The sequence below is a fragment of the Podarcis gaigeae genome, assembly GCF_964106915.1.
Source record: "Podarcis gaigeae genome assembly, chromosome: 5".
NCBI lineage: Eukaryota > Metazoa > Chordata > Lepidosauria > Squamata > Lacertidae > Podarcis > Podarcis gaigeae.
The window spans coordinates 18,671,401-18,696,122 of NC_139681.1; the positions used below are offsets into that span (position 1 = coordinate 18,671,401).

The 24,722-nt window shown below is 41.8% G+C and overlaps 1 protein-coding gene and 1 long non-coding RNA gene across 16 annotated transcripts in view; one reads left to right on the top strand and one right to left on the bottom strand.

Annotated features, from left to right (window-relative positions):
* The window catches only part of KCNMA1 (potassium calcium-activated channel subfamily M alpha 1), a 545,541-nt gene that overhangs the window by 156,246 nt on the left and 364,573 nt on the right, over positions 1 to 24,722 (bottom strand). For all 14 annotated transcript variants that reach the window (XM_083738255.1, XM_083738253.1, XM_083738251.1 and 11 more), the window contains exons 10-15: positions 22,079 to 22,189; positions 18,605 to 18,710; positions 16,977 to 17,059; positions 12,810 to 12,879; positions 11,486 to 11,641; positions 2,003 to 2,112 (exon numbers count right to left, since the gene is read on the bottom strand). In XM_083738255.1, coding sequence (XP_083594381.1) covers positions 2,003 to 2,112; positions 11,486 to 11,641; positions 12,810 to 12,879; positions 16,977 to 17,059; positions 18,605 to 18,710; positions 22,079 to 22,189 — 636 coding nt within the window. The remainder of the gene's footprint in view (positions 1 to 2,002; positions 2,113 to 11,485; positions 11,642 to 12,809; positions 12,880 to 16,976; positions 17,060 to 18,604; positions 18,711 to 22,078; positions 22,190 to 24,722) is intronic.
* On the top strand, positions 911 to 19,995 carry LOC310844410. Of its 2 annotated transcripts, XR_014564098.1 has the most exons (4): positions 911 to 1,168; positions 4,106 to 4,196; positions 15,616 to 15,691; positions 18,877 to 19,995. It is a non-coding gene; the product is annotated as an uncharacterized lncRNA (long non-coding RNA). The 2 variants fall into 2 exon arrangements; XR_014564099.1 differs by lacking the exon at positions 15,616 to 15,691 and having other exon boundaries at positions 963 to 1,168.

A 24,722-nucleotide genomic window follows, 5' to 3' on the forward strand; every position in this document is an offset into this window, starting at 1 on the left:
GGAAAACAGTTGTCCAATAGTTGTCCAACTAAGGATTATTCAGCCAGCCACTATTGTGGACATGAGCCATTACTGATAACGTGTTCAATTCGCTGGTTACACACTGTTATATTTCTTAATGGTTTAAACTTTACTACGTTTAAGAAAAAACTGATTTAACTGAATTTCATTAAAAACACAAAAATAGTTTTGACCAAAGTCTTCCAATATATATATTGATAGTATCTGTATGTATATTATTAATCAATAAAGTTTATATTCAATAAGTTTATTGTACTAGCTAGAGGCCATTTCTTGTATCTTAATATGAATCAAGAGGTCATAGACTAGTTTAAGAACAGTCACAGAGGAAGTCTTTGGTTGAAATGTATTTGGCTCTTTTAATGAAGTTCAGTTCTAATCATGTTAAGCTGATTTACTGTATTGGACAATCCTGAAATTTTTCACTGCACATATTATATGATGGAGATGACAGATGCAGTTTGTCACTTTTATTGAAGGCATTGTGAATGATGTATAGTAATATAAACTCTGGCATGCAAGACAACTATTGACATAATTGTTATAAACAATTCTTTTCCTCCCTGCCATCATAACCCTTCGTTTTTACCATGTGTACAGCTCAGTCACCTGGTTGTAGCTACTCAACAGTTAAATTCCCCAACTTTTGATTAAACCAGGAAGCTTGTCTGCAAGTTCTTGGAAGTCTGTAAGTGCCCAGCCACAATCAGAACCAACTTCCACTCACGGAAGAGACATTTATACCTAGATAGCTGCATGTTTAAAATTAAACCCAAGACCTTGTACAGTATCTTATGCAAGCATGAGATCCACTATAGAATTTACCTACTAGAGCATCCAAGTGTTTGCACAGCAGCTTATGTGGCTGTTTCCATTCCGTAGATGATTATTTTGGTCCAGCTCTATTATAGGTATGAAAATATATGCAATGCAAAGCCTATAATATGTCAGTATCCTAAATATGTCTCAGTCAACATAGCTCTCTTCTTTGTGAAATGTATCTATATGACAATTAAAATAAGCCTGAACTTGCGGTTGGCACTGATTATTCTTGTTTTGGTCAGTTTTTATAATCGTTCATAATGGAAGCAATGTGTCATGTAATCCCATCCTGCAATGACCAGTCCTGTGTGTACTTTGACTTAAAGTAAGTAGATATCAGCATTCTGGAAAAATAAAAGAATGATTCTGTGACCTGCGTGTATATCTCAAAATAATACCCCTCTGCCTAGATTTGCTTAATTTATTCTGCTTCAGCTATTGATGGGAGGAGGTGTTAGGGAGTTATGAAAGAACCCAAGCCCCACCTGACCCATGGAAATCCTATTCAGCTCACAAGCCTCATACAAATGTGCATGAACACTTTCAAGCTCATTTTCAAGCTCAGTGATAGGAGCTGCCTTTTTAAAAAAGCAAAAATGGGGAGCAGAATTTCATACCAATTTCTGTGCTTTCATGGTATGTCTACAAAATGTGCAATGTTGTACTTCTTGGAAGATAGTTCTAAGAAACAGATCACAAGTAGTCTGTTTCCAAAAAAACACCCCCGCTTCACATCAATTCTAAATGCATTTACAGTACATGGGGAAAAAACCTTAGTATTTGAAGATGTCCTGCAATGCTATTGCATTAACACTGAACCATGGTACAGTTGTACCTTGGAAGTCGAACGAAACCCGCTCCAGAAGTCCGCTCAACTTCCAAAATGTTCGGAAGCCAAAGCATGGCTTCTGATTGGCTGAAGGAAGCTCCTGCAGCCAATTGGAAGCTGCAGAAGCCCTGTCGGATATTTGGCTTCCAAAAATAGTCACAAACCAGAACAGTCACTTCCAGGTTTGTGGCATTCGGGAGCCAGAACCTTGCAAGAACTAAGCGGTTCAAAAACCAAAGTACAACTGTACTGGGTTTGGAACAAGGAGCTTCTGGTGCCATTTGAGAGGAAGAAGGCGGCTTACAAATAAATGGTTGTATAAATACTTACTCACAAACAGCAGGGAATGACAAACCGACAAAGGCACTAGAAAGATACTCTGTATACATTTCATTAGCAACTCCTTCCAAGTAGTATTTCTGCCACGTATCCTCCTCAATCTAGAAAGGAGGAGAGAGAGAAAAGGGGGTGGGGAGAGACGGTTTTAGAATTTCCAACCACATTCCACAAAAACAAATGGAGGTGATTAAAAAACAAATCAATTCTGAGGTAATTAAACATTTTATCTCAGTTATTTGCTTTACCAATTAATTATGTCTATTAAGTTTCCATTGCATGTTCTCTCTATAATTGTCAGCAAGGAGGAATAATAATAATAATAATAATAATAATAATAATAATAATAATAATAATAAAGGCAACCTTTGGAGAACAATGGCCTTAGATTAAAGTAAGCTAAGTCCTATGAATTGCAGGAGGAACCTGGAACATTTAGTTAGAAAAATATTCAGATGGGTCTTGTATACAAAGGCTACAGTACTACATAGTGCTTTCTCCCAGTAAAATTAGATGCATTTCTGAACAAACCAACATAGGATAGGGCTGCCAGCTATTGATACAGATATAGATATACACAAATTTCCATCTATTTCAGTTTTCTACTACAATAAAATATCTGCCCCCTTTTGGATTACCCATGTATTTATTTATTTATTTATTAACAGCAAATTGATTTTGAGTCTTATGAAGGAATGACTAAGCCTTGTAAGCAGTGTGTAATTCTGTTTTTTTATTATAATTGTTATTAATAATATAATTTTATTATTCTAGCCAAAGGCCATGACAAACCCGCAACAACAGTACCAATAAAACAATACAAATCATATACACACAATATGAGCCAACATCCATGAGGTAAACAGAGGCTGCCAGAGACCCCAACAAACTCCAATCCAGCTTGGTTTCAGATTAAACATCTCAATCAGCACAACATTTTATAGCAGTTTTATCTACCTCCCTTTTCCTGATTTTTTTAATCCAGTGCAAGATGTATATTTTATAGACCCACCCTATTTTTTGTCATTGTACATTTTAAGTATTATTTTAATGTTGCATTTTAAATGCCTGTAACCCACCCTGGGACCCTAGGTTGAACAGCAGGCAATAAATTAAAAACAATCAACCAATAATAATTTATCTGCTAAGTATATGTATGTGACATATAAATTCCTTATAATGAAATATGAATGCATGTCTCCAGCAGTAGTCAAGCAAAGAAATTAAAACACTGAACTGGAGCAACTCGCTGAAAAATACCCAAATTAATTCTGTAGCCATTCAGTAATCAATTGAAAACATCCTGAGGCAATGACTTATATCTGACTGTCTTGTTCAAGGGCAAGCTGCTTCAGAAAAGCATCAATGATAGCCAGTGTGTCTCCACAAAACACAAGACTCTTTCAACGATGGTTTCTTACTGCAGATACAAATGCATTTCAGGTCGTAGAGCTAAACCACTTGTAAAGTGAGCACTGTTTGCTATGGGAAGCAGTTCAACAATTTCAATCAAATGCTTCAACGATCGGGCATGTCGAAATATAGGCGGGAAAATGCTCCCCCCCAACAACAACTGATTTCCTCCATGTTCTAAAGAAAGCAGAGTGGTGGATATGCATGTGTCTAATTGGTTACAAAACGGGTCAGACAGCTAGCAATCAAGGAATGGAAGTGCCATATTACCATGTAGAGCACAAATCAAAACGAGGTCCAGGCAAAATAGTAACATGCATAAACATCTGCAGGAAAAACCCCCCACAATTTATTCTCTTGTATAGAGACAATTTGGTGGCAAAGGGCATCACTGGAGATTGCAATCCTATGAATACTTACTTCGAAACAACCTGATTTAAATCAATGAACTGTAACACTGTAAGGCCTTACAGAACTAGTTTCATATTTCTCCTTGGATCATTCAGCCCAACTTAATTTTTAGTAATTCTAAAGCAGTATTTATATAAATGATGCACAGAGTTTACTGATTTTCTGGTTAAAACCCTACTGCTAACTACACTACTCTTTATCTTAGTATGTAGTGGGGAGATGTCAAGATTATTGTTGCTATTATGCAACCTGAATATCCCACTCTTCCTTCAGATATCTCAGAACAGCTTACGCCAGGAATAGCGAACATCATGCCCTCCACATGATGTTGGAGAACAGTACCCATGAGCCACAAGCCAGGAAGGTCAGTAGTCAGGGATGATGGGAGTTGTAGTCCAACAACGTATGATGGGCATCATTCTGGCCACTGTGCTCCCTCCAATGCACTGATCAGGTCCTTCAGCTCTAGTCATTGATATGAGTTCATTAGAGTAACACTGGCCTTGCTTGCCACTATCTCACATTTTAATACATTGAACTTACAGCTTGGCTTAGGCTGCAGCACAACATGTCCCACTGCAGCTGGAGCAGGACACTAATCCTTTCCTAAAAAGCGAGTGTAGTCCTGGAGGTTTGGGGGGAGATCAGGGGAGGGATCATAAGAGAAGTCATGCCACTGGCCAAAAATTGGGGTGTGCACACTTCCTAGACCAGCCTTTGCTAATCTGGTGCCCTCCAGATGTTTTAGACTATAACTCTCAGCAGCCCAGCCAGCATGGGATGACAATGAGTTATAGTCCAAAACATCTGGTGGGCATCAGATTGGCAAATGCTGCCATAGAAGATTTCATCATTTCATATATGTTGCTAGAACAGTGTGGAAGGCAATTATAGTGAAGTGGGACCCACAGCCACATTCATTTTGGAGGAGAGATGCTTGACCTGGGTGACTCCTTTGTTAGAATACTGTCAGCATTTAAGCAGGGACACTCACAAAAGCAAGCACTCTTGTTTGAGTGCTTGAGGGCAAACAGGATGCAGGACTAGATGGGCCTTTGGTCTGATCCTGCAAGGCTCTTCTAATGTTCTTAAAGTGAGCACAGTGCTACTGGTTGTGTGGACCATCAAAACCACCACTATGTTCCCTTTCTCCAAAGCCTTTTGGGTCAGGAGAAAATGGTGGTATCTGCTGGTGCTTCCAAGAGGCCCAGCAGAGTAGCTTTTCCTGCCAAGGACGGAATTGCAACAACTAGTTTAGCATTACAAAGATTTCTGAAGGATTGTTACTCACTTTCATCACCAAAACCACCATCAGAAACATAAAAAACTGTCCTATACTGTCATATTTTTTTAAAAAGCTGGATTTTACTCTGAAGTGCTTTTTCAACTTCGTCATTTCACAAGCTGAAGTCATACGTCTTCCAAAGTGTATGAAAACCTTTGAGGAATATATCAACTATCAAACCCTAAAACAGCTAGCACATCCACAGAAACAACAATGAAATGGCGATAAAGCCTGGTTCTGCGGCACATGATATCTGAAAGAAACAAGCACATCTATTTTCTTAGGCTCTTCAGTACTTAATAAAGAGAGATTTATACCCAGCGCCTGAATAGTTTATTCGGCAAAACAAACTTAAGGTTTTACAGCTGAAACCTGTGCTCTGAAATGAAATCCATTGTTGCTGGCTCAACTTTATTAGCCCACGTTGTACAGAGATTGGGGATCTCAGGTACTGAAAATCAGCTGTCATGGAGCTAAAGCTTTGTGTCTTCAATGACAGAATTGTGTCTTTATAAAAGGAAAGGGAAGGTCTGCTTCTCACGGTACTCCAAGTGCGTTTTCACAAGGCATGTATGATTTGTTTATGAACCTTGCCAGTTCAGTTAAACTTTGTGGTGATGTCTCATGAGACTTTTGGAGGTCCAAGGACAACCACTGGAGCCTACATTCTGTCTTTTAACCAAATCAGTCGTAAATACGCCAGGGCTAAACGTCTGCAGGCTGAGAATTGGCGAATGAGTTCATATTAATATGTGAAACTCAGCCCCTAGTCTTTCTGCTGCTTCCTGTCTTTCTGTTGCCCGGTCAGGGTTGTCAGGTCACAGTGCAGCAGTGACATCATAAGCCACAACTAGCTCAGTTCTACTTCTATGTAATTATTGAAGGAACAGCAGCTCAGGTAGTTCTAGAACAGAGGTGGTGGACCTGCAGCTATCAAAACCTGTGGGCTCCAACTCTCACCAGCCACATGCAGCATGGTCAGGGATGTTGACCAGTTGTTGTCTAGCATCATTGGAAAGGCCACAGGTTTCCCTTCCCTACCTCTAGGCCAAACACCCCTCAGCCCATCAAACCCACTCTGTATACAGCATGCCTCCTTCCTTCTTACAAACAGTACATAGTCCCTCCCTGTCCTTATCTCCTCCTTTCTTCAAAGGGATAACTCCACCACACACATCTGTGGGCCTCTGTTGGGGTGAGCTCCCATAGGTACCGCTCCGGTGGGAAGGTAAATGGCGTTTCTGTGCGCTGCTCTGGTTCGCCAGAAGCGACTTAGTCATGCTGGCCACATGACCCGGAAGCTGTACGCTGGCTCCCTTGGCCAATAAAGCAAGATGAGCGCCGCCATCCCAGAGTCGTCCGCGACTGGACCTAACGGTCAGGGGTCCCTTTACCTTTAACATGCATCTAGCAGTTCAAAGATTGTTCCCTTTTATTGACCAGCTGAGGGATAATATGAGCCACATCAGGTTCTGGTAGAGAAACAAAACTCTTCCCACCCACCCCTCCTCAAATCCATATTCCAAAAGCTATTAGTCTTCTGAAAGGTGGATGGGGAGCTTGCGCTGAAAATTTGCGAACTGCATGTTTTGCTTTGTTATCTAGTTCCAATGAGCGCCACAAAGCATATCATGCAAGCGTGTCGATTCGGTTTGAACAGTCAGAGAATGATTGTGGAATTGCTGTCTCGTTACACACAACAAGCTGCAAGCAGCAGATCCAAAGGATACAATTGGGAATAAAGTATGACACTAAAAGTGTGTGTGTGTAGAAAAATACACATATCTAGGACCTCAGGGACGCAGGTGGCGCTGTGGGTTAAAGCCTCAGTGCCTAGGACTTGCCGATCGAAAGGTCGGCGGTTCGAATCCCTGTGGCGTGGTGCGCTCCCGCTGCTCGGTCCCAGCGCCTGCCAACCTAGCAGTTCGAAAGCATCTCCGGGTGCAAGTAGATAAATAGGGACCGCTTACCAGCGGGAAGGTAAACGGCGTTTCCGTGTGCGGCTCTGGCTCGCCAGATGCACCTTTGTCACGTTGGCCACGTGACCCGGAAGTGTCTCCGGACAGCGCTGGCCCCTGGCCTCTTGAGTGAGATGGGCGCACAACCCCAGAGTCTGTCAAGACTGGCCCGTAGGGGAAGGGGTACCTTTACCTTTACCTTTACGACCTCAGAGAAACAGCATGAAGTGAAACTATGGGCAAGACACGAAGGTTCAGAGGGAAAAGATGAGTACAAAGTACAGAACACGACTAGACACAAATCTGGCCTGTGTACATTATAAGGAGCTGATGTGCTTCATATCCTTGTCACTTGTGAAATTAAACACCTTGGCAGGTTTCTACCCTCAGGCCCTTCCGAATACAATAGGAAGTTCCAATAGTGAATTTCCTTTGGAGGACAGAGAAGATAAGTTTTGTGCAGACAGAGCAGGTATTTCTGAGGTGCAACTTGCAATCAAATTTATTTCATTTATATATACAGTGGTACCTTGGGTTACAGACGCTTCAGGTTACAGACGCCGCTAACCCAGAAATAGTACCTCAGGTTAAGAACCTTGCTTCAGGATGAGAACAGAAATTGTGCAGCGGCAGTGCAGCGGTAGCAGGAGGTCCCATTAGCTAAAGTGGTACCTCAGGTTAAGAACAGCTTCAGGTTAAGAACGGACCTCCAGAATGAATTAAGTTCTTAACCCGAGGTACCACTGTACACCACCCTTCATCAAAAGATCTCAGGGTGGTTCAGAAGATAATGATTTTGTTAACTCCAACACCTTGGGAGAGCAGCTGTTCAATGTGGCCATGAGTTGCAGTACACATGGCCTTAACTGCCATTCATGTAGGCTCACATGCTGATTTCAAGAACTTGCCTGCAGCGCTTCCCCCAGAATTTGGAGGGCTCTCTCCCTGAGTTCATCTACCTCCTCACTGAGATGGTCAGTGCTGCCCATTCACTTACCCTGGCTATCAAGGACTATTCTTCTGTCACTGATTTCTCGCTCAAAAGGGCAAATGCGAATGCAGACACGACCAGGTGGACCAGCAGCAGAAGAGCCAGGGAGGTCCAGGGGCTGGCAATGGCCCCCCTGTCAGTGCACAGGCACTGGTAGATGATGCCTGATTGTTGATGACCCAACAATGGGCATTCTGACCTGCACAGCTGATATGACATGTGAAGCCAGCTAAGCAAAGTGGAGGTTCCAGGACCTCACAGTTGGCACCAAACAGGCTACCCCCCCCCACACACCACACATTCTTTCCTGCGCTTGTTCTGTATTCAAGCACCTTTTGGGAGGGGGGCCCTATGGAGCTTTCCCCACAAAAACCTGCTATTTAAAGCTCAATCAGCACAAATGTCAATCTGTGGAACTCCCGAATTGACATTTGCTCCGATTTGGCTTTAAAGAGTGGGTTTTCATGGGGAAAGCTCAGAGCAAGGCAGCAAACAAACAAAGCAAAAGAAAAGAAAAAGACACGGAGCGTTGATGTGCGGACCTCTGTCTGAAAGGGGCAAAATGTAAGTGTAGATAAGCATTTAATTTGCTATACTATTTCCGCACACAGCAACAATTCTGTCTAGTCCTAAGTATATGTACATATTTATGTACTCATCAGTATTTTATTATTTTACCAGTAATACAACTCTGATGTGGGTATATCCTATAAATTACTTCTGCTTTAATTCTTTCTTCTTTTGCTGTTAAAATCCACATTACTAACACTCTCTCTCTCTCTCTCTCTCTCTCTGTGTGTGTGTGTGTGTGTGTACACATACATACACTAAGTATTTTCAGAAATTGCTCAGATCATGCACAATTGAATGTTATGTACTTTGGTTGTCTTGGCTTTGTTTTCCTTTGGTCAGGTTAGATGCAAAATAAGAGTTTCCATATGAAGAATGCTGCTTTAAAAAAAAAAGCAAAAGAAAAATATTCAGATGCAAAATAGCATTTTTGGTTTTCTAAGTTTGTTTTACTGTGGAGAGTTTAGACAAATAATTTGGCTGCAAAGTTAAGCCATAATCAGTTAAGTATGTGCAATGTCACCACTGATCATGCACCGTTGTCAGTGATGGATCAAACATTTATGATGTATTATCCTGCTTTGCAATCAGGCTAGTGACAGTGGGGGGAGAAACTCTCCACTTCAATCTATTTTTTCCAAAAATGACAGGACTTCTGCTCAGATTTTGCTGGCAAGCTTCTAACATTGTATATTTCCACTAACGTTATTTACCTGAAGCGTTTTCTATATGGCCTGGGAGCAACTGAGACTACCTCGCCATTCCCCTATCTCCACAGAGCTGGAGTAGGGTGGGGGCAATGCACTCAGCCAGCAAAATCATGCAAGCTTCAATGCTAAAAAAAATTGATTCTTGTTTTTGTGGTCCTGTTCGTGATTGTAATCACATTCTTGACTGCTGCCGGGCGCCTTTAAAAACAAAACAAAACCCAAAAACCCACAGGCTTTTTTAAAAAAAAAAACTGATAAGAATCCAGAGTAAGGCCAGGAGGTTTGAAACAAACGCAGAACAGGACAGGGAACTGGCACTGAGCAGAAGCCAGGAGCACAACCACCATCAACAGTAACTGTGCTGAATGTTTTCTCACTCTTTGTTGCAGGCGCACACATCCTGCAACATAATAAAAATAATAATAATTTATTTGTACCCCGGCTTTCAACAAAGACCAAAAATACACTAAAATGTCACGTGTGTGTGTGTTTGTGTGTGTGTGTGTGCGCGCGTGCGTGCGTGCGTGCGTGGGTGTCTTGGGGACATATATTTACAGCATTCCTAAACATCACATCAGGGCCATCCATAGGTGGCCCTTTGGAGGTACCTGCTGCAGCCCGAATATCCCCACTTCCTCCCTCACCTCTGCTTTGAGAAAACTGTAGTGTTAAAGAGAGAACAGGAAGATAAAACGAGATGCTTCTGTTTCCTTCTCTGCCAGTATCTATCTGCTATTTAGGGTGGGAGACTAAGGGAGAGGAAGGTCTGCCAGGTGGGAAGTTTCAGCTCTCTGTGTGTGGAGATTAAGATAAAATGGTGACTGAGCACTACATAGATATAATTTTGTCTTTTATGAGTATCATATGAGATTATTAATGTATTTTGCTCCCCCCCCTTTAGTTTAAGTTTAGTTTTCTTTAGTTTTCCTGTTATATTGGGTTTTTAAAATATATATATATTGTTCTCTTTAGTTTGAATTTTATGGTATATTAGGTTGAAAAGCTTTAATAAAATTGATTGTCTAGGGTTGTGGAAGCCTCCATGTATGTGTGACAGAGAATGAGTGAACAGATGAATGAGAGAGGGAAGGAGGGAAAGAAAGAAAGAAAGAAAGAAAGAAAGAAAGAAAGAAAGGAGGGAGGAGAATGGATTAATAAAGAGGAAAGTGGGGAAAGAGAAAAATGAGTTTTCCTGTTCACTTTGGCCTTGGCCACCACAGGTATGTAGCCCTCAGCCACCTTCTTTCATTGGAATGTGGCCCTCAGCCCCTACAAGGTTGTCTACCTCTGCTATGCTCTAGGCAGCTTCTCCATGTTTGCTGAGCAAAACAATTACTAGAGTATTCCATCCCCTTTCTTTCATGACTGCGGTCCTGTTTCCTTGCATTCCGTTTGTCCAAATGAATCAGCCCAAGTTCCCAATCCGGGGAGAGCAGCCAAAGACCAAATGGGAGCAAATTAACACTGAGGGAACTAGTGGGGTTTTAGCCGAGAAGTCCCTACTGTAGTCGCCTCCAAATGCTTGAGAATCATTGGGCTTTATAATTTATTACTATTTTCACGTAACCCTCGAGGGCCTCGTTGACTGAAGAGGATAAATGAATTATTATTGTTAGAGACTTGGGCTTTTGTACAGACACATGTTCTGTATTTTATACTTGAGGTAAGGGATCCATTGGCCACTTGATGGGTTGGAAATGGGGTGTGTGGAGAAGCCAAGAAAGGAAAACTCTTGTGTCTTTTTTCCTCTCGGCACTTTGTTGCCATATGGATTGGATAGAGATCACTTTTTATATATGTATATATATATATTTAAAAAACAAACCTGTGGGGGCTTTCTACATTGATAAACATGTGGTTTATCTGAAAGAAATAAAGTATTAAAAATGCACTTTGAACAATCTTTAATGCCCATGGATGTGCCAAACAAAAACAAAAGCATAATTTTGAAGGAACCTGGCCCACTGCCCAATTTGTAATAGGCTATGGGTTTTATTTTCCTTTGGAATATGTTGTTTAATGTTTCAACCATCAGAACTGATGTATTTCTCTCTGTTTTGAGTTTAGGCCATGCACTCTACTCAGCCCCATGACAAATTGAATCCCATGCTAATGTCCTGTAATAAGATGAGACATTACCTTTATAAATGACCTCATGGAGAAGAGGTTGGCCAGCATTGTCGATAGGCCTGGTGCCAGGCAGCTCTGGGCGATGAAGCCCAGCTTGAGTTCTGCAAGGCATATTGCATCATCCCCTTCTTTCCAATTCCAGCTTGGGATATTTAGCAGATGGGCCTGCAAAGGAAAAACACAGGTTAAAGAAAAGGGAGGGGAACCCTAACCAAACATTTGCATCTGCATTTTGCTAACAAAGGATGGGAGAGAGGAGGGGGCAACAGGCAACTGCTCTAGGGTTGCTAGTTGTTCAGTTAAAAAATCACTTCTACCCTACTCCTAAATGAGTGTATCAGAGCATGTGCAAAGTGCCTTTTCTTATTTGAAAATAGTTGCCCTAAGGGCAGAATGGCCCCGAGTGCAGGGTCCTGCCCAAATGGTGCCATATTTTGTGCACAAGAAATGAATTTTATTGACTGTACAGAAAAAGAACACTGAACATACAGGGTATTGCTGGTTGATGTCTTTTTAACAGGCAACTGGCCAGGAGGATGATATTCTGGCTATCTGGTACACCTAGCTGTCCCCCAGGGAAATGTTGGATACCAGAAATGTACCGCTCCAGCCCCTTCACCTCTCATCCTCTGTGTTGTCATAGCTGGATAAATCAAGGTTTGCCATATTAAAAAGTACTGACAATTTTGCCACATATTTAACCACACGTTCACAACTGATGAGTGGAAACACTCAGCACACCGCTTAGCAGAAAAAAAAGTTCGACCAATAGTTTGGTTACCTCTTTTGTCTTGGTTTTTTTTACTACACACACACACTGCCCGTCTGGCTGGGTTTCCCCAGTCACTCTGGGCAGCTCCCAACAGAATATTAAAAACACGATAAAACATCAAACATTAAAACCTTCCCTAAGCAGGGTTGCCTTCAGATATCTTCTACATCTTCCTTGACATCTGATGGGAGGGCGTTCCACAGGGCGGGCGCCACAACCGAGAAGGCCCTCAAGCTTTAACTGGTTAGACTGTTGCAGAAAACCCATACAAATGACCAAGTAACTTCGGGATGAGATCCTGGAGTAAACTTGGTCATTCATAGAATTCTTCCAAGTGGTGAGGATGATTTTACCACTTATTTAGTGTAGATGGTGGTAATATGTGCAATAAAATGGCTGTAACCACCCTTAAAGGTTGTATCTTAATCAGAATGTAACTGTGTTACAGATTACCTTTATTCACAATTTCCTGCACATTACTGAAACTTACAAGAAAGGCTTATGAGTGAGGTGTTAACAAGAGAAAGTTTGGAGATGAGCATCCCACAGACTTTCCATTACCTTGTTGTGATACTGCAGCATCTGGGTGATTATTCTTATTTTTGGATGATAATTCTTGATGGAAATTACTCTGAAAAGAAAATACACCAACATTTTTTTATTTTCACTCAACAGCAATTCCACAAATATGACTCCATGGCCAAATAGGATGTCATATTTTTCAGTTCAATAACTCCTTCACGTACTTCAGTGGCTACTTAAAATACAGCTTTCCATAATGCCTAAACCAGGAAACTATGGTTTAAGGGCTCCCTCCCAACCATGGTATGAAACCAGGGTTTGATCAAAAGGGGCAAATGTTGCACAGCCTACTGTGAACTGTTAACACAGGACTTTATGCCCACCATTTCCACGCAGAAAACTCTATAGACTGTGTACTTGCTATCTTGCTAGGCTCCAGGTCAAACACTGCACCCCAGCATCTCTGAATTCTAACAACTTATTGCTCTGTTAGGTCTTGTCTACATTGTTAGCAAAAAAAATCAATATGTTTGGGCCCCATTCCCTTGTTGAGTAGCCTGGGTCACTCATACAACACTGTGTTTCTCTATACACACCATCCATAATATATTTTGTACATTATAATTTATATCCCATGATTAAAGTGAGGCAAGAACCTCTGGTTCTGGCTAAAAATCCATACATATTCTATCCACTTTATTAAAAAGCAGGAAGACACGACACAAAATACTGCATTTATCGGAAAACAAATAGTAGTTCCTGTCAAACAAAGGGGGGGGAGAGACTTGTGACCTGTCCTTGAATTGACCATTTTGTGACAGTGCAGATAATGGCTAAGGGACAATGTCCCAGATGTAGGGTAGAACAGGAACAAATGATTTCACAATGTGGTTCAGCTCCCAAGGGGTGCAGTGAATATGAATGCTCTTGCCTTGCTTCTTTTCCCCACCCACAAAATAGATCTCCAAAGCCTTCACCAAACAAACAAATGTTATGGTAACAATACCGCAAGTGAAGATTTCCAGTCAGCTACTGGGAGTGGAGGGGAATGTATTGCTCCTATATTCCACAGCCAAGCATGGACTTGACAAAATTGGTTGCATAGCTTGCTCTGACAAGCAAGAAGCAATTTGCAAAGATATTTATCCCACTCTTAATTCTCCTTCTTAAACTCTTTTTTAGCTGAAGCATTTAATTAAGCATTCAATTTTATTGAATCAAACTCGTTTGTTCTGCAAATACGCAGGAGGATTCTGTTCACCCAATAACTTTTTTTTTTAATTAAACACATGGAATCTATTTAAAAGCTCACTAATCTGCATCTGGATTTCTCTTTAATCTATGTATATAATTTAAAATCAAAGCAAGAGTTCTCCCACCAGATTAAAATGTGCCTTTGGAAAATTAAAGAAGCCAGGGTTGTGTTTTTTGGTGGTGGGGGGGGACGGAAAGGGATATTCCACAACTTTGTTGCTATATGTAGTAACAGAGGTTCTTGTCAGATCCTAGTCTTGCAAGACAGATTTGAAAGGGGAGAGGGGCTAGCCACCTGCCAATTATGTCAGATGATTGGACACTTTGAAATCCCAAAGTTGGGACTTCAAAGCACCACACAAGGCTTGCAGAGAGCCCTGCGTGGTACTTTAAAGCAAATATGGATTTGGGCTAAGAGCCAAAGCCTGCTTTCTGTAGGTAAACTCGATCCAGTAGGCTTCAACTGGTGTGCAGTAAAGTCAACACTTGCTTTCTGCCGGGAAGCGTGATCCAGCAGTAAAACCAAAGCCAACTTTCTTTGTGCATTGGGTGCCTGAGTGAGTTCCCTGGTGGTTCCCCAACCCTGCCATAGGTATTTGGACACCTATTTCCTAGTTGTTGCTGTTAATCAAGTTATTTGCAAAACTGCCCAAACAGGAACAGGGAAGCACCTGTGGTACTTCTGTAGCTGGTCTGGGGTTTACCTCCCCACATTGCCTTGTGGGAGAAGAGAAGGGATGAGCTATCAATCACACCATGCCAGATCTACATATGGCTATAGACAAATCCAGACTGTGATCTCCGACCCACAGTCCCTGGAGGTCGAGTGCTTGAGTAGGGGTTGGAGCCTGAAGCACAATGAGCACAATGTATATATTTTGTTGATGAGGCAAGGGTAGAAGGCCAGATACATAGGACTTATACAAGGCCTGGTGAATTCAGAGGCTCCTACCAAGCTCAGGGTTTGAAGTTCCATACTCTTAGTCCCCTGTTCCTGAAGAGGGCTCTGACTCCTGAGGAAGCACAGTGCCATGAAGCTTATTACAATCACAACCTTGAGATTCTGGGTTCAATCCCCAGAACTGTTGTTGCCATTATGGGTGAAACACTGCTGCTATCCAACCTCAGTTGGTTTTCACACTGGGGCTCTTACAAGAGTCCTATGCAAGCCCTGTCAGAACAGCAGCTGCTGTACTTATTGTACTGCTGTCTTAAGAACTTCCTCTCAAAATGGCACTCAAGAAAAAATAAAATAAAAAAGAATGGGCACCACCCCATGCAGTGCTCCTTGAATTTAAATTGCTTCTCATAGCTCTGCCTTCATTTTGCAGGATGTGTGTGTGAGAGAGAGCCCAATAAAATTGGTTCTGAACACGGGCCAGTTCACTGCATTAGTTCATTTTTAATGGCACTCTGACATTTTAGTGTTGTTGTGCTTTTTTTAAAAAAGGGGAAGATTGGTTCCATTAAACAAGATCTGTATGAGCACAATGCAAATAATAAGGAAAGCTGTCTTATTATAACCCTACATTTGTGATTGTTTTGCTACCTTTCTGCCATTGAGATGAACCATAACATATTTTTTCTTTAGAAATCGGTACCACCCAGACTGGGAGCTGTATTTTTCAGTTGTGAATAAAGCTTAAATCCAACAGGTTAGAAGCAAGGTAGGAACTAACTTCCTATGAGAAGGAGACTGGTGTGACATGTCCCTAACCAGCCAGATTGTTACATAGCTAACTGGATTCTGAATAAAAAAACAATCCTTCTTACAAGACTCATATGACAGGGAGATTTGCCTACCACACAAATGATGCATCTCCCAAGAGTCTATGTGCTATTTTTATGATATGCTGAAGGAACCACTTAGTGGGAACATTATAGATTCTAGGAATGTGTGATAGCAATAACGAAGGCAACTGCAACCACATTAGCTAAGATACTTGTGAGGAAAGGGTAGATTTTAACAGTGTGATCCTATGGCAAGTGCTAGATTTGGGAGCATGCAGCCTCAGTGAATGAAATGTTGAGAGGGAAAGGGAGAGGAATGTCTCAGCACTTTTGCCTATGATGTTGGACTTGGAATCTGAGCAGTTCCTGTTCTTCCCAGTTCCCATTTTTCTATGTGAAAACTCAATTGTTTAGTGTGGCAGCACTAACACTTTGGAACTCCCTGCCTTTGATATCAGGCTGGCACCTTCAATGAATTTTGTTCAGCATCTGCAGAAGACATTCTTATTTAGACAAGCCTACCAAGATGTCTAGAAAGCTTTTTGAGTTTTAATTTATTTTAGCATACTCTATTGTAGGTTTTGTTTTGTTTTTTAATTATGGTAGCAATTTTTTAAAAAAAATTTTTAGTGATAAGGTTATCTATTTTTTGCAAACTGCTTTGTGGCTTTTTCCTCCAATCAAGCGGTATATAAATTTTATGAAACAAACAAACAAACAAACAAATTCATGAAAGGGAGAGAGAGGAAGAGGATGCTATGAGAAACACCATCATTATCCTCACTTTTAACCCAACATATCCCAAGAGCTCAGAAACAGATTGAAAATATAAAAGGAAACAGTATGATATCTGTGTTCATGACCCAATACTTCTTCTCTGAGATTTTGTAGCCTGAGGTGGTCAAGAAGCTTCATTCAACATGCAGAAGCTGACTGGACTAACAGTCTAATCTTATCTCTAAGTCCTTCACCAGACATGAGGCGGCAGGCTAATTTAGATGGGAGGGGTGCAGGACATGCCACGTAGCAAACATAGCTCTGTCCTCTAAGGGAGAGGAATGGTCCAAGGGGCATGGAAGGGAACAGCAGGAGGGATTCCTCCTCCTCAGCATTTGCTGTCTGAGGCAGTTGTCTCGCTTGCCCAATGATAAGCCTGGTTCCATTCTTTCCATGTTTGTTTCATTGAGTAAAACTGAATCAAAATGTCGTCTTCTAAATTACCTCATAATATTGGAGGCATCTTCAGCATCTGGGTCAGCGCAGTATTTGTTGGCAAGGATTAGGCACGCGTCTGCTGACTCTATCTGGACACCAAAGGAGAAAACAAACATAAAGAGCAATCTGATGTTTACAATAATTTTCTCCAACCCATATCAGCTTTCATGGAACCTCATCATTCCTGCACTAGACTGCAGAATTATGTATATGTGTGTGTGGTGTACCATGCCATGAGCTACATCCAGAGCTTTCTGGATCAGTCCAAAGGCCGATCTAGTCCAGCATCCTGTTCTCACAGTGGCCAACCAAGGAGGGTATCTCTAGTCCTCCACTACTCTATCCTTAACACCATATTGGCTCATGCAGAGGAGACTAGGCCTCAAAAGCCTGGCCATTCAACAATAACAGCATTCCAGAAAGTGGAAGGCTCTTGAGGATTAGAAAAGGCTTGCCTAGTGAGGTGGAGCCACAACACCAATTTAACCATAGGTTTGTCACTGTCCTTTACCAAGAGATGGTGGGGAGGTCTGTGTGGATACATTGGGCACAAATGCCAGATTGGCTATTCCCCAATGCAACTCCCACTCTTGGTAAACGACAGCAACACCACTGCCAGGAAGCTAGTGTTGTGGTCCTGCCCCACTACGCAAGTCGCTTCTGCCAATGATGTAAACTCCATAAACACAGGTGGGAGGAAGCTGGGAGGGGTGAGACACCTCCATGGGTTGTGGGGAGAGGTAGAAGAATCCTCTCTGAGGTTTTCAACAAATTGGAAGAAGAGTTGTGAAACGTCATGGGAAACTATTGCAGGCCAGGACAATCTCTATGACTGAAAGTGTGGAAACACAGTAAACCTCAACAGAAAACCCCCAAGGAGTGAAAGCAACTGAAAAGAATGGGTAACACAACATCAAACCCTGAACCTTTTCATAGATGAGGTAGGGGATCCTCCTTCACACATTATCTGCGTTAAGAGAATCCACACACAGAAAGAAGCAGCAGGGTCATGCTACTGGTCTCACCTCCGACATCCACATATTAGACATGGATGTGACAGCTGAGGAAATCTATACATTCAGACCTCTATGCATGAAGGTTTCCATGGGAGCTGGAACTCTATGCAATCAGAGTTTTAGCTTCCATAGCTTCCTCTCACATTGCCATCCTGGCTCAGACACTGCCTCAGCTGTGGGCATCTGCAGCCATATTTTGATGTTATTCCATGAGAGGCGGGGAGTCACCACCCATTCTGAAAATAACAAATGCTTTCACACCTTTTATACCCGATCTGCTAGTTTACTAGCACATCAGGTCCCCCACCTCTTTTCCTGCTGATAATTAATTGAAAGGTTCCTTTCGATCCACTCTGAAGTTGAAATAACTAACAGATTGTTTCGAGGTTGTATCTACTGTATACTACAAACCAGTACCACTTTTACTCCCATACCTTTTCCCAAAGGATCATGGGAACTGTAGTTTGGTAAAGATGCTAAGATTTTCTTGCCTTCCTCACAGAACTATACATCCCATATTTCCATGGGGAAAGAAAATAACTGTAACTATACAGTAGGACCTTTAGTTAAATGCAGACACCAAACAGAAAAGTAGAAAAAAAGGAAGGAAACCAATACCTTTACTCGAGCCAGGTCATGCGGATTGAGAACTGAACCCTGAAAAAATTCCACCTGAGTGAAGTGTCGTTTAAAAAGAGCTTCCAACTCAAGGTTAGGGGAGATACTAAATTGAAAAAGAAAGGACAAAACAAACAGAATAAAGTCAGTTTGTGAGCATTACTCCTGTTTTTCTTTTCTTTACAAAATTATTTAATAGGTATGGAGTCAATTCTGTAGGAACCATGAGTGGTTTATGTTCTAATTTTCTCTTCCTTTCTATCTCTATTAAGGTTGTCAACAATCCATAATTTTACTGGTCCAGTCTGGCAAGTCATCAGAACAGAAACATTTAAAAAGGAAGAAGAATAGGAGAAGAATATATGCATTGTTGTCATTGTAATTTCCCTACATTCTATAAAAAAAGCCTTTTTTTAAGATGGTGTTCGTCAGAAGACAAGAGACTGTCCATACTATTTATTTCATTAGGAGGCCAACTCCAATCATTTGGAGAGATACTGTGGGTGCCCTCAATTTGCATTTAGATCCTTTTTTTTAAAGCACAAGACAGGAGACAATCTACTTATGCTGAAACACACAGTTTAAGGTGTCAACATTGTCTTATGCAAAAGTTGGAAACTCTAATGCCTCACCATTTCCATTTTGCCATCCTTGGTGACTTGCTAGACGGGAACAACCTAAAATGCTCAGAGCTTTGAGGCGATCCTTTCTATAATCATTCCCCACTTTGAGTAACACAGTGACCATACTAAGCAAACTGTGGCTTTGCATGACTTGAGCAATCACTTGGACTCCCAGTGAGAATATCAGGGCAGTTTGGCTCTTCTTGCTATGAGTTTAGCCATGGTTTGGTTTAGCATGTGGTGTTACTCGTATGTGGATTGTGTAATGGCTTACTGCTTGTGATTTCTCTGGGAAATATAAACCATGAGCCCAGTTTGAGACAACAGCCATGATCCTTCCCCCTAAGCGCTAAGATATTTTCTCCTTTGAGCCAAGCCAAAGTTTGGCTTAATGTTACATGAGAACTGAGCTAATCTGTTAAAAACAAAACAAAAGCACCACTTTGCCATTTGCACTTTGCTTTATCCCACACTTCTCAGATAATTATACCCCGTTTAATGTAGCCTGCTGTTAAGGGCACTGATATCACTCATTTCAAAATTGCTCCCAGCATTTAACTGATAAGAGAAAGGTCAAAACTGCCTTACAAGCAGCTTTGAAAAAAAGGAAAAGGAAAAACAACAACCCTGTCAGTTCTGGAAGACATGTCAGATCTGATGTTGGATTTTATTGTAATGGCAGGATCATGACAAACAGCAACTATTTTAGAGCATTCATGACTATTGGCAAGGACATTTATGGGGAATTATTAAAATCTGTCTAGAGAATCTGAGATCCAGCCTCTCTTTTTTATGTGTGTATTGTTTCATAGTTATGAATATTTGCAAGAGAGGAACACTTCTGCCTCTCTGGAAATTTGTAAATTTAACCACCTGCGGCAATCATGGATAGCCTCCAAGCAGGGAACCAGGAAGAGACACTTTCATAAACTGGAAGAGAGGAAGGAAGGAAGCCTTCCTATCCATCAATATGATTTAACATTAAGTAAGTGTAAGCAAGGGGACACGGGTGGCGCTGTGGGTTAAACCACAGAGCCTAGGACTTGCCGATCAAAAGGTCAGCGGTTGGAATCCCTGCGATGGGGTGAGCTCCCATTGCTCAGTCCCTGCTCCTGCCAACCTAGCAGTTCAAAAGCACGTCAAAGTGTAAGTAGATAAATAAGTACCGCTCCAGCGGGAAGGCAAACAGCGTTTTCGTGCGCCGCTCTGGTTCGCCAGAAGTGGCTTAGTCATGCTGGCCACATGACCCAGAAGCTGTACGCTGGCTCCCTCGGCCAGTAAAGCGAGATGAGCACCGCAACCCCAGAGTCAGTCACGACTGGACCTAATGGTCAGGGGTCCCCTTTACCTTTAAGTGTAAGCAAGTGGGCTAGTAAGAAATATTGTGGACTAGAAACTTGTGGATTGACTTGCAAAGCTGGATACAGTCAGAGACAGAACTTGAATAGCATAATGCATCATCTCAAGTACAATGCTTCTGCTGGTCTTATATTCAACTGCCAGCCATTTTTATATACAGTAATAAAGTATAGAGAAATAAAGTCATGCACATGCATGTATGAACCTGCTCTCCACAGAAGTATCCAATTTGCATTTAAAATTTATTTTTTCAGAAGATGGTTTCAGCTTCAGCCTACGCCCCAAATATCAAAACAATAGTACCTGGGGGAAGGGCTAACAGAGGGCATGTAACAAGTTTCTTGTATAAGCCAGAAGTTTATTTGGGTTGGGGCGATTTCTGGGGGCTTTGCTAAATGGTCTTAGAGACTGTGCAGCTTATTGTTTCTAGCGCCCCAGCAATTCCCTGCACTTCCCCAAAATGTTATTTAAGAGCCAGCCAGCCTGTTGGTTTATCACCATCTGAGCAATGATTAGTTTCCAAGACATGGACAAAAAGTAGGCTTATGCTAAAAAAAACAACAACCCCAAACATTCTGTACATGTGCAAAATCTCATTTTACATTCCGAGTTGTAGAATAACTTCTCAGGGAAATTTATGCTTGGATTCATAATGCATTCAAGCATTACTACCGGGGCCAATTCATAATCTGAAATAAGGAATGACAAACTAATTTGAGCCAGTTTTGCATCTGTTGATTGAATTTGGACATTCCTTCCATACATGCAGAATATATAAAACCTTTTGTGGTCATCCTCTTGTTAATGACTAGGGCTGGACTGTTTTTTGACTTCATAGTACAGAGTGATGGATTTTTGGTTCCAAGTCTTGGGAGTTATAGGATGACAAGCTATAGAGTATATTTGAGCCCATAATCATGTTTTCTTACATTGAATGATTTCCTCTTTAATAAGCATTATAACATTTATAGTTATTTTTAAAAAGCGGGGGGACAATGGGTAAGCTTAACTGTTACAAAGTATTATAGCATTGTTCTGCAGTATGGGTTGTGAAACAAATTTTGCAAGCAGGAGACACCCATTGGATTCAGCTCTTGTGGTACACTAAGAAATAGACTCCTGCTAATGGAATGGTCATTGTGCAAGTGGAATGAAAGTTGGGTATTACCCTATATTATGCAGGCTAGTGGTTTCCAAACTTCCTACTTTCTAACAATCCTGTCTATCTTAACTTGTCTACTGAAGAGTCAATGCACATTCACAACAGACAGAACTTTTGCTTCTTATTGAAGTTTCATGAGCATCTTTCTTAGGTACAAGACCACACACAGTTCCATCGGGTTGCTGGCCATCACTGTTGGTTCTCATTCCCGTCCCACATGAACTGACAGACAAACTTCACTTTATATTTTTCTTTCCTTTTTTTTAAAAAAATAATAATTTAAAAAAGCACGTTGAAGCTGGTAATTGAAGGTTTGAATTTTGTACTTACTTATGCAGAAAGACAATTTCTACGTTCACATCATCCCTGTCCTTGTGCAGGAAGTCCTTCAAGAAGTTGGACACGCTTTCCAAAGTTATGTGGCCACAGACAACTATGTGCCTGGGACAGGGAGAAAAAAAGGGAGGGCACAGTTAAAAGTTTGCTGAGAGGAACAACCAGGCAGGAACACAAGCAAGCTCAAGAGAATTTGGAAAATCACTCCTTTGTTGTGGAAAGAAAGAAATGTGAAAAGGGGAAAGGAAAGAAGCACCAATCTACTGGTGTGTGTCTCCAGTTCATTCCTGAAAGAGAGAAAGGAAAATACCAACACATTGAGAAGCCCAGAGACACCAAAATACTCCAGCGGTCTAATTTAGCAAAGGATTATTACGAGCAAATGGCCAACTGGTTATGTGTACATAATAATGGGACACAGGCCCTTTTCGGTGTAACAATTCTGCTTGCTTAACTATGGGCCATTCACTCATCCCTCACCTCTTTCCTCTTTGCTTAAGTGCTTCAAACCTGGTCTGTTTAAACTAGGAATCCCTCTTTACATACAAAAAAGGGGAACTCTGGTTTAATGCCTGTTGACCTAGCCTGATCTTAAACCAGATCTGAGTTTGGCCTAGAACTATTAGTTTCTAGTGTTGCTTGCTGAAAGGGTTACATGATGCTTTACCAAAGGTGTCATGGACTTTGAAGACACTCAAACTCAGAACCCAAGGGAGAAACGTGCTAAGAGGAAGGCACACTTGGCAAATCCACACCGTGATCAACTCCTGTCCGGAAACCAATGCCCCCACTGTGGAAGGACGTGTGGGTCCAGAATTGGCCTCCACAGTCACTTACGGACTTATTGTTAAAACCGTGTTTATGGAAGACAATCTTACTTGGCTATGAGTGATCGCCAAAGAAGAAGGAGAAGAAAGAAGAAGAAGACGACATGATGCTGGTGGTTTCTTTCAATCACCAGGTTTATTGCCCATTATAATCAAAGGTTCCTTCATCTTAACTGTTTGCTAAAAATAGATTATTCTACATTATAGTATATTGTAAGAGCTAAAGTTGTAAAAGAACTGAAGACTTAACCTAGATCATGCACTGATCAAATGTATGCTTGGGGTATGCACCATGTAAAAAGTCTATTTTCCTAAAACTATAAATTTATTTAGCTAATAACTGATTATTCCTTAACCATATCCTCAATACCAAAATATACTTATCCAAGGAAAACATGATTCGAGCTTCTTGTTTAAAAGTATCCTTCCTCTTTCCCCTTTGATTTTTTTCCCACCCAGCACTGTATCTTCTGGAATTTTGGGATCGGTGCTTTTTCTTTCTTTCAGGGGGTACTCATGGGTATGCAGTACCGGCACCTATCTTTTCTGTTTTTAATAACAATAATAATAATGTGTGACACTTACTGGAACAACTTCATGGTGAGTACTTGCACCTATTTTTCTAGAAAAAGGAAGCACTGGTGATCTCGGTCAGGGATTGGAAACCCATTGATTCTCCAGATGTTGCTGAACTACAACTCCCATCAGCCTTGACCAACGGCCATGCTGGTTAGGGTTGAGGGAATTGGAATCCAACAACACGTGAAGGTGTAGCCCTGACAGTGTCTGTCTCAATTTCTTCCTGTGAGTTTCATTTGCCATAAGGAAGGGCCCAGTGCCCTGTGAGCAGTCCCATTAGCAGGGGCAAGGTAAGGCCACCTCCCCAGGCGGCAGGAAGCCCCCCTCCCCAGGTGGTGAACTTTGAACTGGAGACTTTCTAGCTCTCAGGTAACCATCCTTAGTCACTATGCTCCATAGACATAGAAATCTGCTATGTCCTTTGAGAATCACATATTCCTCACCTCTACATTCAGATAAGTCATTTAACCTATCGTACATAATAGCTAGGGACGCAGGTGGCGCTGTGAGTTAAACCGCAGAGCCTAGGACTTGCTGATCAGGAGGTCGGCGGTTCGAATCCCCGCAACGGGGTGAGCTCCCGTTGCTTGGTCCCTGCTCCTGCCAACCTAGCAGTTCGAAAGCACATCAAAGTGCAAGTAGATAAATAGGTACTGCTCCGGTTCGCCAGAAGCGGCATAGTCATGCTGGCCACATGACCTGGAAGCTGTACGCTGGTTCCCTTGGCTAGTAAAGCAAGATGAGCACCGCAACCCCAGAGTCGGCCACGACTAGACCTAATGGTCAGGGGTCCCTTTACCTTTACAGTGGTGCCTCGCAAGACGAAAAGAATCCGTTCCGCGAGTCTCTTCGTCTTGCAGTTTTTTCATCTTGTGAAGCAAGCCCATTAGCGGCTTAGCGGATTAGCGCTATTAGTGGCTTAGCGGATCAGCTGATAAGCGGCTTAGCGGATCAGCTGATAAGCGGCTTAGCGGATCAGCTGATAAGCGGCTTAGCGGATCGGCTGATAAGCGGCTTAGCGGATCGGCTGTTAAGTGGCTTAGCGGATCGGCTGTTAAGCGGCTTAGCGGATCAGCTGTTAAGCGGCTTAGCGGATCAGCTGATAAGCGGCTTAGCGGCTTGGGGAAAAGGGGGGGAAGGAGAAAAAACCCACAGGAACTCGCAAGACATTTTCGTCTTGCGAAGCAAGCCCATAGGAAATTCGTTTTGCGAAGCACCTCCAAAATGGAAAA